A 15,264-nucleotide genomic window follows, 5' to 3' on the forward strand; every position below is an offset into this window, starting at 1 on the left:
GGTAGGAATTCCAAACCACTCAGAGAAAATACTTTTAGCATAAAAGTTGGAGATCCAAAGGCTGATGAAGTCATTTAGCAGGACATTTCTGACTTAGAGAATATCTCAACTGCCTATAACTGTAGGACCAATATCTCAGATATTTTTGCCCCACATTCTTTGAGTTTTGGTTCTTACCACATTGCCTTCCTGGAGACAATAAAGAATCTTGTCTTGTGCTTCAGTCACACTTAGTGCTGGAGAAATTTTACTGGATGAGAACCTCAGCCTGGACCTGGTACAGAAACAAACAGCAGAAACAGGATGTAATTTATGGTCTGAGCCACAAACAAAGGGCTGGCAAGTACTGATAATAAATGACAACAAGAATATCCATACGTATTCTGGGGACCTTACTGTGGTCAGATGGTCAGAGCTGCCAGGAAAGCCTTGGCCCTGCAATCTCCCAAACAGTGTATATTCTCACAATTCTTAATAGATAATGTAACGCATACACTAAGCTAGGTCTACAGTGCACTTGTGAAATGGCTTCTGCTAAGTAAAACTGGCATCAGTCTGCATCATGGTTATATTCCCACAGGAAAGATTAGCTAACACATACTGGGCACTCATTAAAAATTTGCTGAAGATTAAACAGACAGGTGGCATAGACCAAGTTTTTATTATTGCAGTTCACGGAGTATCCTTTTTGGACATCCATTTATTCCCCGTGTTCCAAATAAAACTAGAGAAGGAACTGCAAGTGATAACATCAATGTTTCAAGGGACAGAGACTCATAAGCACAGGTATCATGGTCATCCTTCAATAGATGGGCCCAGTTAAGAAAAGGTTAGGTGCTGTGAGTCTGTTATTGCTGGCCCACGAAACATAAGCACAGAGACAAAGAGTCAGACACTCAGACACACACACACACACACACACACACACACACACACACAGATGCTCTTTCTTCATAAGGACCAGACACAGATGAAATTTGCAGTAAGGGTACATGTGGTGCCCTTGCTTGCCACATGTTGGCTTTGAATGCTGCCAGGAAACAGCTGGGGCCCTAGTGCAGGAGAGAGTAGCAGGAGTCAACCAGTTACTAAAATAGGCCCTGTGGGTTTCCATTCTAGCCCTTTCCTGTTTATTGCTAATATATGCAACTTCTGAGCCAAGATTTCCAGAAATGATGGCAAACAGAGATCAGTTATAAGCCTTAATTCTTAGTAGGAAAGAAACATCTCAATTTTCCAGGAAAAGAGAAAAGAGAATATCCTATTCAAAAGAGAGTATTCTTCCTAGTCAAACATCCCTGGTCAGTTGGGCCCCAGGTTCCCATGGCAAAACCAAACATTCAGCAGTGCTGCCTCTGCAGCACCACAGGCTCCTCCAGGTGGAGCACTGAGGAACCTGGGGTCTAGCTTCGCCTAAAAACTGGTATGTCTGACCCACCTCCTCTCCTCTAGGGCTTGAGAATAGGGTGAGCGTTGGCTGAGGATTGGGGATCAATCTGGGAACTGGGGAAAGGTCCCTGGGTGACTGAGGGCTTCTCACTTGCCAGCCTTCTTGCCTTCTGTCTGGGACTTGCTTTCGGTCTCGGCCTCACTCAGCTCCTCTGTGGGGCTCTGGGGTTCAGAGCGAGGAAACGCTGTCTTCAAGGTGTCCACAATGGCACTCACCACCATCTGCAGGGGTCAGAGGTGCAGGGTCAGTAAGGCCATCCACATCCACAGATGGAAACTGCCAAGCAAGCAGTCGCCTCACAGCACTTTATGCAACAGGATGAGGAGAGGGGCAAGGCTCTCTAGCAAAGCCTTATCCAGTAGCAAGGTCGAATACCAGCTAATGACTTAGTGACAACTATCTTTCCTTTTTTCCATGGCCATAAATATCTTTTTCCTTGAGGAGTAAAACAAACAATGCCATGGGAAAAGAAGCCAAAACCAACAGTGAGAGAAATAAAAACCTAGGAGTTATGCGGGCTGATGATGTATCTTTCAATTTCTTTCTTTTTATATAAAAAAGTGATTTCTAGTTTCCAAATTGATAACAACTTCATCAACATGTGCACCAGTGGAAGTACATAGGTAGGAGTATAAAGAGAAAGGAAGAGTGAAGAAGATGATCAAAAATAAAACTACAGTTTAGGGGCATAGGTAATATTAACATGCTTAGAGTAACTTACACAGAGCAAACAATCAGTTTTTCTAGTCAATTCTAACAATTTCTTTCTTTAAGTACAGAAAAAAATAACAAAAATCACTCAGCTCAAAACTCAGATATCTGGAGTTGAGTTGTTGTAACTTCTCTACTCATAAAGACCAAATAAAATAATCCTCACTGAAGATTAAGAATAACCTCTATTTCTTCAGAATGGCAAGATGACATACAGATATTTGCTAAAAAGGACAACGTACAAACGAAACCTTAAACGATCAAAGAAACAGAATGAAACATTTACTCTTCCTCTGGTGCTTCCTGCTAATTAACACTGCTGGCTCAGAGCAGCACCATGCCTTCTTTGACTCATTCTTTTCGTATTCCTCCACAAGGAGTAAGCTAGCATAGCCAAGACGAGGCTGAAGAGAGTGGTCAGCAGACTACAGTAAAGACTGGGGGAGAACAAACCAGGGAAAGAACACTGAGGATGCATGAATTTAGATAATGCAGCTTAGAAAATACAACTTGTTCTCCAGGATCACAGAATTGTAGTCTGTGAGGGTGGGGAGGTCCTCATCTGTCTCATTCACTGATGTATGAACAGCAACTAGTAGAGTGCCTGGCTCAAAACAGGCATCCAATAAGTAGATGTGGAAATAATGGATGAATGATATCCGCATGGAACTCTGGGCATTTACCCAGTTGATCCCTTTTTAGTTTGTAGTTTTTTCCATAGCAGTGGATATCCCCTAACACCTACTACATCAAATTCTATTTTATTTGTCACTGTAAGCCTAGATGAGAAGAGGGAGGCTCCTCTTCCGCCAATGCATGTTTCCCAACCTGATAAAATACACATCACTTTTGACAAACTTAAGCCTCAGACTTCTGCCCCAGAGACGCTCATATCAGTTGGTAATCACTGCTTACAAGCTCCGACATGTTACACAAACGTCCTTCTTCCTACCATCTCCATAGGTGCTGAGACAACTTCTTGAAGAAGGTACAATTCTCTCCATACTGTGTTCTCTAGCGGAGAACCATGACACCACTTTAAATCCAGCCTCGTGTCCTGTCTTACGGCTCTCTTTCCTGGGTGACCCAACACTGGAAATGACCTTTACCCTCTGAAAGACCACCCCTCCTGCCAGCTATCTGTGAAGACATAGATTGATCTTTACATGACTCCAACAGTGTAACAATACAGTAATACCCCCAGGAGATATGTGTACACTTAAGAGTGTTGGGGTACTGTTTCCCACCAGCTGTTCCCTGTGATTCAGTGAGCTGATGATTCACCCAATATTTGGCAACAGGTCTTGACAATTTGAGTCCGTGTTCTATTGACGCCTCTGTGCTGCCCCTTCCCACACCCTACTGCTCTTATTTTTCAAGCACTGCCTCCATTCTGATGAATCCTCCTCATGTATAGATCAAAACTAAAGCTGAGCACAGTGGCCCTGCTGGTACCTTGTCTATTCTAGAGACCATAAATGGTTTCTTGACAAAGGCAATACGAGCATCTGTGTTCAGAGCAAGGAACTCCTGCACCTCCTCACTGTTAGCGATCTCCGGAATGGCACAGAGTTGCTGCAAAAATAAAACACACACAAAAATTTTAAAGAGAAATTCCAGTCCCCAGATCTCTCCACTTTGGCTTGGGTGTTCTGGGGTTAGACACCCAGGTTAAAATGAGAACAAGGCCAAAAGAGAAGGATGCTGACCTTTAGGAATGATTCTAGGAGGCTCTTACGGGCTTCTACTCTGTCACTGTCCATATTTCCAAATGGAAGATCTGGAAAGAGCTTTTTAGGACCCTTCACATCTAAAAAAAACCCAAAATATTCACTCATTTAACATTCACAGAGAGCTATTCCATATAAAACATATAAAGAAAACAGAACTATTGAATATATTTCCTTGGATTAAAAAAAATTTCAGGAGTTCCAAATATGCATATGATCCATATGATCCACACAACACTAACTTGTTACAAGAGAGGGTTCTAAAGTGCAGAGACCCAAGTTTAAATTTGGGCTAAATCCCTACTACAATAATGATCTTAGACCATTTGTGTTATCTTTCTGACTTTGTTTCTCTTCTGTAAGATGAGGACAATGAGGGTACCTATCTCATAGGCTGATGGGAGCATTAAAAGAGCTAACATGTGTAAAGTGCTTAGGAGAGAACCTGGCACACATTTTCAAGCTTGGCTCAGTATTAGCTATTATATTAAGAAAGAAAATGCATAATTTATGCCCAAACTTATTAAACTGTTTATTTGGGTAATCACCACTATTTTTAAAAAACAAAGTAACCAGTTACTAGCTAATTCTTAGAGTGAAATTTTATTACATTAAAAAAATATTTAGAGAGGGGTGGTGGCTCACGTCTATAATCCTAGCACTTTGGGAGGCCGAGGCGGGTGGACTGCTTGAGGTCAGGAGTTCAAGACCATCCTGACCAATATGAGGAAACCCCATCTCTACTAAAACAAAAATTAGCCAGGCGTAATGGCAGGCTCCTGTAATCCTAGCTACCCTGAAGGCCGAGGCAGGAGAATCGCCTGAACCTGGGAGGCGGAGGTTGCAGTGAGCCGAGATCGTGACATTGCACTCCAGCCTGGGTGATGAGAGCAAGACTCCGTCTTAAAAAAAAAAAAAAAGTCCCCCGTGCCTGAGAGTTGTCAAACAGCACACAAAAGATCTGGGTATTAAAGGAAAGAGGGTGGCAACAACTTCTGTGTAATATTTTAATATTTAAGAACCACCTATCTATGAATCTGGAAAAGTTAATTTAACTCCTGACACTAACTTACAGGCACAGGTGGAAATGTGAACACTTATTTTTTAATCTTAAGCTAGATGGGGCTCCAGAACAAAGCAGTTGGCAGTAAAGGACTACCTCTGAAAGAATGTGATTGCTGCTGCCCAGCACTAAACCTCAGAACTCCTGAAGCAAACCCAGGGAGCAGAGAACCTTGAAACGGCATTCTCCTCCCCAGTCCCTCCCGTGAACCAACAGGCCAGCCAGGGTGGCTTGACGTGGGAAGCAAGCGGCAGTAGGGGTTGGGGAAACTCCTGACTTTTGATGAACTTTCGTAGATCTGGTTTCTCCTCCAGACGGGTCTGCAGATTCAAGAACTCTCGATAGCGACGATTCACGGTGTGGTAGGCCAGCTGCTGCAGCCCGCTGCTGTTTTCACCATCAAGGGCTGTCTCGTACTGTTCAATGAACAAATTGATTGACTGAATCAGCCGGGTTTCAGCAATCTTCTATTCTGGCTTTACTGACTACTTGGTCAATGGCCACATAGCAAGAGTAAGAAACTAAGAACAAAGGGAGGGAGATGTTCCTATTCTGTTCCAGAACCTCCTATATCTAATTGCTCAGAAAGTCAGAAATGAGTTTCACTCCTCCACACTACTTTCATCTGAAAGCTCCCTCTCCCAGATACTTCCTTTACTTACAAAAATGGCTACATAACTATTTTTCAAATGAATATTTGAATAGAAGGCATAACATCCATAAAAATGATACTGCCTCTATCACCTTTAAATTACAGGGCTAAACATTATAAGGGGAAAACAATTTTTCCATTATACTCCCCCGTGATTATTTATATTAGTTAAGGGAAGAACAAGTAATCCAAACAGGAGATAAAAATTTGTTTATCTGGAATAAATTAAAGGGTATTTGTTTTGTTTCAGGCAGATTAATTTTCCTGATTGTTACTCTTAGAGCTAAACCGAATTTTTCCTAAGTACCTATCATCTGTATCATAGAAGTCACATGAAAATTGGAGATGTGATAAGGGGTCAAAGTCCACTGTCTTCCTAAGCTTAGAGGGGTTGGTATGTGGAAAAGATGACTTACACCTCATGTTCCCCAAAGAGTGAACACCACGGATAGCATGGAATCTGCAACTCAGCTTGGGGGCGCGCTTCTTGACGGGGTAGTTAAGACACAATGAAACGTTGTGGGAGAAGTATATATGTGCACCCTCTCATTAGGAATAGGTTATTATTTTTTGGTTGAGGTATACTGTGGGCAAGAGATGGAAAAAATGAACTCCTTGTTGGTGGGACTTGTGGCTGGTGCTTTACAATTTTTTGGCGACAGAGAGGATATTCATTATGAGCTGATGTGAGCAAAGCAGTCTCTCAGAACAGTACTGAGGAGGAAAAGACCAGATAAGAGAGACAGGTGACATTCAGGGTGGGGCTCTCAAGCCTAGAGCATTTGGGAACTATGAGGCTTTCTGCGGAATATGTTGCTCCTCGAGGGCCAATTCAACACTGTTATGGTTACTTCCATCACATAAACTGAAAACTATTTACTATCAGAAAGTATAATAATATTGATATACAATTTAAAATCAGTTATATGTCCATATAAAAATCTGAAACCAATTTCAAACTACTCATAATTGGCTATATTACTTTGTTCTCATTTTTTACTTTACTCTTTTCTAATGCTTAATTGAAGTAGTAGCAGATGTCAAAAACTAGCAACGACAAAAAAGAACAAATAATGGGAGAAAGACTGTGAACTTAAACATTCTATTCACCAACTTAATTTTTCTGCTAATGAGGAGGAAAAAAAATCTGCTGTTTAATGTCAGTATAGGAATAGTCATTAAAAAAAGATGAAATAACCAGAGCCAACACTTAAATGTGAGAAAGGTGCATGGCATAGGGACATCCAGAATTACAACAAAAAGGCAGGAAAATGTTAACAATGTTATACCAGTCATTTGAGGCTAGTCTCAGTTATTTTACGACCAGTACTGATCTGTACTTCTACAATTTGCCTACAAGGAGTGTGAGTGTGTTTGTGTGTTCACATATAGGCATTTCTAATTACTTCCATTCTGTCTTACTTGAAAATGTCATAATGTTACTTTCTAAAATGCTATGTCATGATGCAGCTGTGTTGAGCAGATCAAGGAAGGCCTTCTCCCTCTCACCTGGATTGGGAGTTCTTGGGGAGGAGTGAAGCAAGCAGGCTGTGCCTGGTGGTAGCTTCTGGACTCAAATGAGAGAAATTCAAGTGGAAGGCAAGGAAAATCCAATGGGTAGGATCTTGCCCAAGAATTTTCTAAACTTCTTCCCTGCTCATTTCTTTTTCAAAATACTAGTATATTTTGTACTTTGTTTTAGGAAGGTAGGTTATTTACCTATATCTATCTCAGAAGATAGCAAGTTTTTGACTCTTGGAGGTGTTTAAGCACAGACTTGGGAGGAACTTGACAACAGATAATATGAAGAGGGTTGGCTGGATTAGAGAGGCAATTCTCCCAAAATGGCCGTAGGACAGGCTGACTCCATGTTATCTGGAGAGTTCTATTTGAAATATAAAATAAATAAATAAAGAGAGAATCCAGGGACCCCTCCTTAGAAATTCTCATCTGAACCCATCAGTGTGTGTCAGAATCTGTATATATGCAAGGCAGCTCAAGTGATTTTGAGGTGCAGCCAAGTTTGGGAACCACTGAAAATATAACCCTCAGCACTCTAGCAGCTCTGAAGTTCCAGGATTGTTTGTGTGAGTACAGGATAAATGCTACTCTGCTTTACACATTAGCTTCAGACCATTCACAGAGATAGATGCCTATTGAGAGAAACACTTCAAACTAAGAGCGTCTCTCCCCAGAGAACATTTGCTTCACTGACTGCTTTCCAAACCCACTCCTAGCCCGGGTGAGCACCCACAGTTTTAATCCTGTTACCTTCACAGTATAGAGTGTATATGGGTGGAATCCAGTGCCACTGTGCTCTCGGGCTGTAATGGTGCCAGTGATACGAAGGTTCTGGATGATAACTGGGCCATCTGGACTGCTTAGGGGCTCAAAGCTGAAGGTGGCTGAGCTGAGAGGACCAGGTGGAGAGGAGGAAAGCAGAACTGGTGGCAGAGTAGGATCAAGGGAGCTCATATCATGGGTGAGATCCTTCTCTAAGCATGAGGGCCGTGAGTGGCAGGTCTTTTCTGGCCCCTCCAGCAAAGCTGTAACAGAGGTGGTAACGTCTCCTTGTTCTATCTCGTCTGCTGTGTCGATCTGGATCTCTGGGTAGGAATTCAGTGTGGAGACCGGCAGGCCTGTCTCTGTTTCAGTCCCTGGACCCTCCTCAGCCTCTGCTCCTTCAGATGCCTCACCATCTTTGGGTTCCAGAGCCTGGGAACCCTCTAGGGCACATAGGGCATCCTGAATCCTGTCAGAGAGAAAGTTGCCTGGAGTCATGAGCACAATGGTTTCTTTGCCCAGTTCAGACAGCGGAGACTCCAGCTCTGAGTCTTCACATAAGAACAGGGGACCTCGAAGATTTGGCTGTAGGAAATGAGATGAGTTGTTTCCTACTTTTCTTTCTTCACACATCCCACCCAAATCTCCCTCTACAGCTTCGTGGCCTTCTTCAACCTCTGGGGAGGGGCCTGCAGGACCCTCTGGCTCACTGTAACTTAGAAATACTGGGGCTGCTACTGGAGAAGTTCTCCCTTCTGGAAGCTGCTCTACCTCAGCAATCAGTGGCAGAGATGTGGGCACTGAGGGCTGTTCGGGGGCACTGGCTGGGCAAGGTGCTGGATCTCTGGCCTTGGAAAAGATACCCACGAGTACAAGGTGGATCCAGTCAGGATCTGACAGCCTGCTGATCAGTGGTAAGATTACATTGCATGTGATGAGTTCGACCACTACATGGCGTCCGGTACGAGTCTCCAAGTGGGGCTTGGGCACCAGCCCTTGAAGCAACAAATTCACAACGCCACGTGTATAGGTGACTTCAGCACTGGGGCTGTGCACAGCAGGATGTGGGGCAGTAGCCCGACAGTAAGCCTCCCAGAGGTGAGAAGGCTCAACTGGACCATTCTTCCCTGCAGTGGCCTCCTTTGCCTGAATGTAGCTCTGCAGGTGACAACCGCAGAGAGTCAGAACACTCTGGGCAAGAGCATGACAGTCCATTATGCTCATCCTTCTCCGAAGCTCCTGGACCAACCCTTTCATGGCTGCCTCCATTTCCTCCTCAAAGGCTGGCTCCTGGCTCACGGAACGGTACCAGGATAACACAAAATCTCGAATAATCATCTGGATGGTGCGGTTGATCTCCCGTTCCAGCTGCCTTTCTGCCTCAGGGCATGGAGGACAGGTGGCCAATGGGATGAAGCGTTCCAGATGCAGTCGACCCGAAGCCGCTCCAGCGACGCTGGAGCCCAGCCATCCTCCCAGCACCAGTAGCAATGCAGACAGAAGGCACAGCAGCCACACATTGACCAGAAGGTGTATGACCAGGAGCCAGCCGAGCAAGACCCCCACAGCCATCAGCTTCCGGCTACTCAACAGGTTACTGAGGTGACAGCTGGATCCAGCTGGAGTCTCCTGGAACGGTGGTACTGTTTCTGTCTTCATGGCTGATTGGACAAGGTGGCTTCCCCAGATGACAGCCCTCAAGATTTTACTTCAGAGTTAGGGAGGGGGGCATGAACTGTGTCTCATGTGGGGCGATCTGGGTGTTCTTCAGGGCACCGGGGCTCCGGGCCCTCAAAGTCCTACAGGCACTGCAAAGCGACAGCGGCAGCTCCGCGTCTCCCCATTGCTAACACTAACAGAGCCCTCGAACTCGCCCCTTCCAGCCGAGGTGCGGCTTTGGAGGAAAACTCTGCGGCCTTCATACTGCCCCAGGCGGAGGGCCTCTTCGCGGCCTCGGGGCGGGCGGTGCAGGGCCCTGGGGCCCACGGACACTTACACACGCAGAGAGCAGCGGCCGGCAGAGACTGGGTCCCACGCCGCCGGGAACCGCGCGCCCACACTCAGCCCCGACCTGAAGTGGGCTCATCCAGGTCCTCTCCGCTGGCCTCGGCCCGCTGCCGCCGCAAACCTCGGCGACCGCGCTCCGCAGCCCGGCCTGTGTTAAGCCTGACCGCCGGCCGGCCGCCGGCGACAGCTTCCGGGTCGACGTCGACGGGAGTGAGGCATGCTGGGAGAGCGGCCGCGCGGGCCCTGAGGAGCGGCGCTGCCCGGCGCCCTCTGCTGGAGAGGAGCCGCCCTGACGGCAGCTGCGCGCGGTAGTCTCTGAGCCTGAGCCGGAGCCTGAGCGCGCACAGGGCGCATGCTCGGCAAGAGCGGGCGCGGATTCCTGAAGCGCCACGGAACAGCCGCCTGCAGCAGTCACCGCTAAGACCCAGACTTCCAGACGCTTTAAAACGCTTCCTAGTTCTGGTAATTAAATGAGGCCTGTCCGTTACTGCTTAGGCACGCCGTCAATAATCCGGTTTATTTTAATTTCATGGAGGCGTAGTTTCATTGGCCTGGTGTGTCTTAACATTTACCCGGTTTCCCCTAGAGCCAGGACCCCGCGTCCCCAGTACACAGCTTACCTCATTTGTTGTCAGGAATTGCAGAATATAAGGCATGAAACAATACAGAGATAGGTTTATGTTTTAAATTTCGTATACTGTATCACAAAAGCAAATTTGTGATTGAGGGTTATTTGCTGGTGGCATGACACAATCAATCAAATATTTTGAGCATCAGCTGTCTTCAATGTGAGAGGCAGGGTGGACGAACAGAAGCAGACCTTGTCCTCTAGGATGCCCTGCTAACCGGGGAGGCCAGCGCTTTGAATGCGATTGGCTATCTAATAACGCCAGTCAGCGTGCGATATAGTAAAACAAAAAATCTGACAGGAATTCAGGGGAAGGAAAGATCACTGGGGGTTGCAATGGTTAAGGAGACGCTCACAGAGAAGCTGCCTTTATGCTGAGTCTTCAAGGATGAGGGTTTCTATTCACCTCTATCTCTTCTCACTTTATCCTCCCCAAAAACATAGGAAAGGAAAGCAGAGATAGAGGTGTTCTTTCAGATAATCCTGTAATATATTTGCTTTGGAATATGCTCTATGTTGGATTGTTTTTAGTTTTAGCAAATTTGACTTCAGTTATCTACACAGGAACTTATCGGAAGACAAAGTACTGGAAGCACTGACCAGGTGTAAAAAGTGTTAGTGTCAGTTTTGCGTGAAGCTAGCTTCCATATCCACCTTGGGCCCTAGGAGCCGTGCCTGCAATGTGGGTCTCCTTTCCATTTAGGCATAGGATGCACATCGTTTGCACAGAGCTGCTCATGGTTGCTCCTTGTCCATCTTCTCTGTGCTGTAAGCAGTCTTTCATCATCAGGGACTACTCCCTAGATGTTTAAAGGAATCTTCAAACAAATCCCAACCCAAAACTCTGCCAACAAGAAGTGCGTTGCAGCTTCCCATCTCTTCCATTGCTACTTTTGGGGCAGAGACTTCCTTTGAATACAAAAGAAGCCATCATTTAGATGTGACCCATAGTTAATGATTAACCACTTCTAAAGCAAATGGTTTGATTTAGGATCAGTGTCCACTAAGCAGACTGGGCACTCCCCTGAGATGGCAGAATGTGAGTCCATGTTTTCATGGTCCATACCTTTTCACTGCTGCCTGCCTTCCCACAGAAAAGGAACCCGAGAAGTGGGCTCTGCCCCTCTCTACCTTCCCAGACCATTCTAATGTCCTCAGGAACACTTAGAAAATGGCAACAATGCTCTGGAAAATGTCCCTGCCACCTAGATGGGAGCTAAAACAGAAATGTGAATGATGAAGGGACTAACGACAGTGCTGAAGACTTTCTGTGGCAGTTCAAAGAGAAAGTTTACTTGGCAGCATAATCTGGAGTGTTCAGGGCAGTAAGGAAGTGACCTTGCAAGTGGGCGCTATGCCACCTGACCAGATGGTCTGGAGCATCAAGGTAGCCAACAGTGCCTTCCTGATTCTGAAGCGGGTTTGATGGACATGCCCATGCACTTGTCATTTGGACGGGTGTGAGCTCCTGCCTGGGGATCTGGGCAGGCCTCGGTCTCCAAACAGATTAATCACCGGGAGGAGGCGCGAGTCAGGACTGATGTGCCCTGGTGTGTGTATGTGGGGTGGGGAGACTTGGCCACACTACTCACCATCTGGAGACGTCCTTCCTTCTTTCCTTTTCCCTATTTCTCAAAACATTAAAGGCATAGTGCTCGAGTGTTGGAGAAAACAAGACAAATAAGATACAATACTTCTCCTCAAGGGACTCTCAGTCTAGTTAAAGGAGAGACACATAAATATATAAATGTAATGAAACATGACCACGTATGTAATGTGATGTGTTCTGATGTGTTTTAATAGAAGTGCATATAATAAAATTGAAACACAAAGGGGGTGGTCAGCTGTGGAAGGGGGTGGCTCATAGACAGTTTTCCCTTAAGTTGGGAGATGAAAAAGAATTGATTGTATTTTAGGAAATGTAGGGTAGCGAGAGCAAGGGGCAAACAGAGGAAAGGTCTTTCAGGCAGAGGCCTGCTCGTAAGAAACAGGCAAGGACCATGAGAGCAAGGGGCCCCATGACATAGGCCCTGCCGAAGCCAGCCCTCACCCCACTTCAATTTTCTCTCAAAATAGAAGGCCAGGTGGCTTCCTAAAGAGAAGCTCAGTGATGGGGCAGGTAAGTGAGAAGAGGTGATGGTATGGAATTATTGCTGTGGGATATAGAAAGGGAGCTATTGAAGGTCAGGTAAAAAGATAAAGTTGGGGCTGGGCGCGGTGACTCACGCCTATAATCCCAGCACTCTGGAAAGCTGAGGCAGGCAGATCACAAGGTCAGGAGTTCAAGATCAGTCTGGCTAACACAGTGAAACCCCGTCTTTACTAAAAATACAAAAAATTAGCCAGGTGTGATGGTGTGCACCTGTAATCCCAGCTACTCCCTTGCGTGAATCCAGGGGTCGGAGGTTGCAGTGATCCAAGATTGTGACATTGCACTCCAGCAGCCCGGGCAACAGTGCGAGACTCCGTCTGAAGAAAAAAAAAAAAAAAGAGAGAAAGCAGGGCTGAGGGACCTATTTGTAGTGACACCAATACATATGGTTGAGTTATTTTCTCTGGAGGTGTTTAGTATTGTATTAGTCCATTTTCATGCTGCTGATAAAGACACACTGGAGACTGGGCAATTTACAAAAGAAAGAGGCTTAATTGGATTTGCAGTTCCACGTGGCTGGAGAAGCCTCACAATTATGGCGAAAGGCAAGGAGGAGCAAGTCACATCTTCCATGAATGGCAGCAGGCAAAAAGAGAAATGAACTTGTGTGGGAGAACTCTTCTTTATAAAACCATCAGATCTCATGAGACTTATTCACTATGATGAGAATACAAGGGGAAAGACTTGCCCCCATGATTCAATTATCCCTCACCGGGTTCCTCCCATGACACATGGGAATTGTGGGAGTTACATTTCATGATGAGATTTGGGTGAGGACACAGCCAAACCATATCATTCTACCCCTGGCCCCTCCCAAATCTCATATCCTCACATTTCAAAACCAATCATTCCTTCCCAACAGTCCCTCAAAGTCTTAACTCATTTCAGCATTAATTCAGAATTCCACAGTCCACAGTCTCATCCAAAACAAGGCAAGTCCCTTCTGCCTATGAACTTCCAAAATCAAAAGCAAGTTAGTTACTTCTTAGATACTATGGGAGTACAGGATTGGGTAAATACAGCCATTTCAAATGGGATAAATGGCCAAAACAAAGGGGCTACAGGCCCCATGAAAGTCCGAAATCCAGTGGGGCAGTCAAATCTTAACACTCCAAAATTGATTCAAAAAGTGGGTTCCTATGGTCTTGGGTAGCTCCACTCCTGTGACTTTGCAGGGTAGAGCCTCTCTTCCAGCTACTTTCATGAGCTGGCATTGAGTGTCTGGCTTTTCAAGGTGAATGGTGCAAGCTGTTGGTCAGTATACCATTCTGCGGTCTGGAGGACAGTGGCCCTCTTCTCACAGATCCACTAGGTGGTGCCCAAGTAGGGACTCTGTGTAGGGGCTTTCACCCACATTTCCCTTCCTCACTGACCTAGCAGAGGTTCTCCATGAGGGCCATGCCCCTGAAGCAAACTTCTGCCTGGGCATCTAGGCATTTCCATACATCCTTTGAAATCTAGATGGAGTTTTCCAAACCATAGTTCTTGACTTTTGTGCACTCACAGGCTCAACATCATGTGGAAGCTGCCAAGGCTTGAGGCTTGCACCCTCTGAAGCCACAGCCTAAGCTCTACATTGGCCCCTTTCAGCCATGGCTGGAGCAGCTGGGATGCAGGGCAGCAAGTCCCTAGACCACACACAACACTGGGACCCTGGCCCCTGGCCTATGAAACTATATTTTCCTTCTAGACCTCTAGGCCTGTGATGGGATGGGCTGCTACAAAGGTATCTGACATGCCCTGGATACATTTTCCTCATTGTCTTAGGGATTAACATTTGGCTCCTCGTTACTTATGCAAATTTCTGCAGCTGGCTTGAATTTCTCCTCAGAAAATGGGATTTTCTTTTCTATTGCATTGTCTGGCTGCACATCTTCCAAACTTTTATGCTATGCTTCCCTTATGAAACTGAATGCTTTTAACAGCACCCAAGTCACCTCTTGAATGCTTTGCTACTTAGAAATTTTTTTCTGCCAGATATCCTAAGTCATCTCTCTCAAGTTCAAAGTTCCACAAATCTCTAGAACAGGGACAAAATGTCACCAGTCTCTTTGCTAAAACATAACGAGGGTCACCTTTGCTCCAGTTCCCAATAAGTTCCTCATCTCCATCTGAGAACACCTCAGTCTGGATTTCATTGTCCATATCATTGGCAGTATTTTGGTCAAAACCTTTCTACAAGTCTCTAGGGAGTTCCAAACTTTCCCACATTTTCCTGTCTTCTTCTGAGCCCTCCAAGCTGTTCCAACCTGTGCCTGTTACCCAGTCCCAAAGCTGCTTCCACATTTTCAGGTATCTTTTCAGCAGCCCCACTCTACTGGTACCAATTTACTGTATTAGTTCCTTTTCATGCTGCTAATAAAGACATACCTGAGACTGGGCAATTTACAAAAGAAAGAGGTTTAATTGGACTTACAGTTCCATGTGGCTGGGGAAGCCTCACAATCACGGCAGAAGGCAAAGAAGAGCATGTCTTCCATGGATGGCAGCAGGCCAAAAGAGAAATGAACTTGTGGAGGGGAACTCTTCTTTATAAAACCATCAGATCTTGTGAGACTTATTCACTATCATGAGAACAGCATGGAAAA

The 15,264-nt window shown here is 45.6% G+C and overlaps 1 protein-coding gene across 3 annotated transcripts in view; it reads right to left on the bottom strand.

The window, feature by feature from the left end:
* SNX19 (sorting nexin 19) overlaps positions 1-10,085 on the bottom strand; it is a 40,429-nt gene extending 30,344 nt beyond the window's left edge. For 2 of the 3 annotated variants that reach the window (XM_028834166.2, XM_001113851.5), the window contains exons 1-6: positions 7,878-10,085; positions 5,232-5,370; positions 3,871-3,971; positions 3,617-3,736; positions 1,541-1,671; positions 178-274 (exon numbers count right to left, since the gene is read on the bottom strand). In XM_028834166.2, coding sequence (XP_028689999.2) covers positions 178-274; positions 1,541-1,671; positions 3,617-3,736; positions 3,871-3,971; positions 5,232-5,370; positions 7,878-9,548 — 2,259 coding nt within the window. In that variant the 5' untranslated portion in view covers positions 9,549-10,085. Of the gene's footprint in view, positions 1-177; positions 275-1,540; positions 1,672-3,616; positions 3,737-3,870; positions 3,972-5,050; positions 5,210-5,231; positions 5,371-7,877 lie in introns of those variants that run through there. The other variant, XM_028834168.2, reaches the window with a different exon arrangement.
* Between the last annotated feature and the right edge of the window lie 5,179 nt (positions 10,086-15,264).

This window comes from Macaca mulatta, chromosome 14, assembly GCF_049350105.2.
Source record: "Macaca mulatta isolate MMU2019108-1 chromosome 14, T2T-MMU8v2.0, whole genome shotgun sequence".
Taxonomy (NCBI): Eukaryota; Metazoa; Chordata; class Mammalia; order Primates; family Cercopithecidae; genus Macaca; species Macaca mulatta.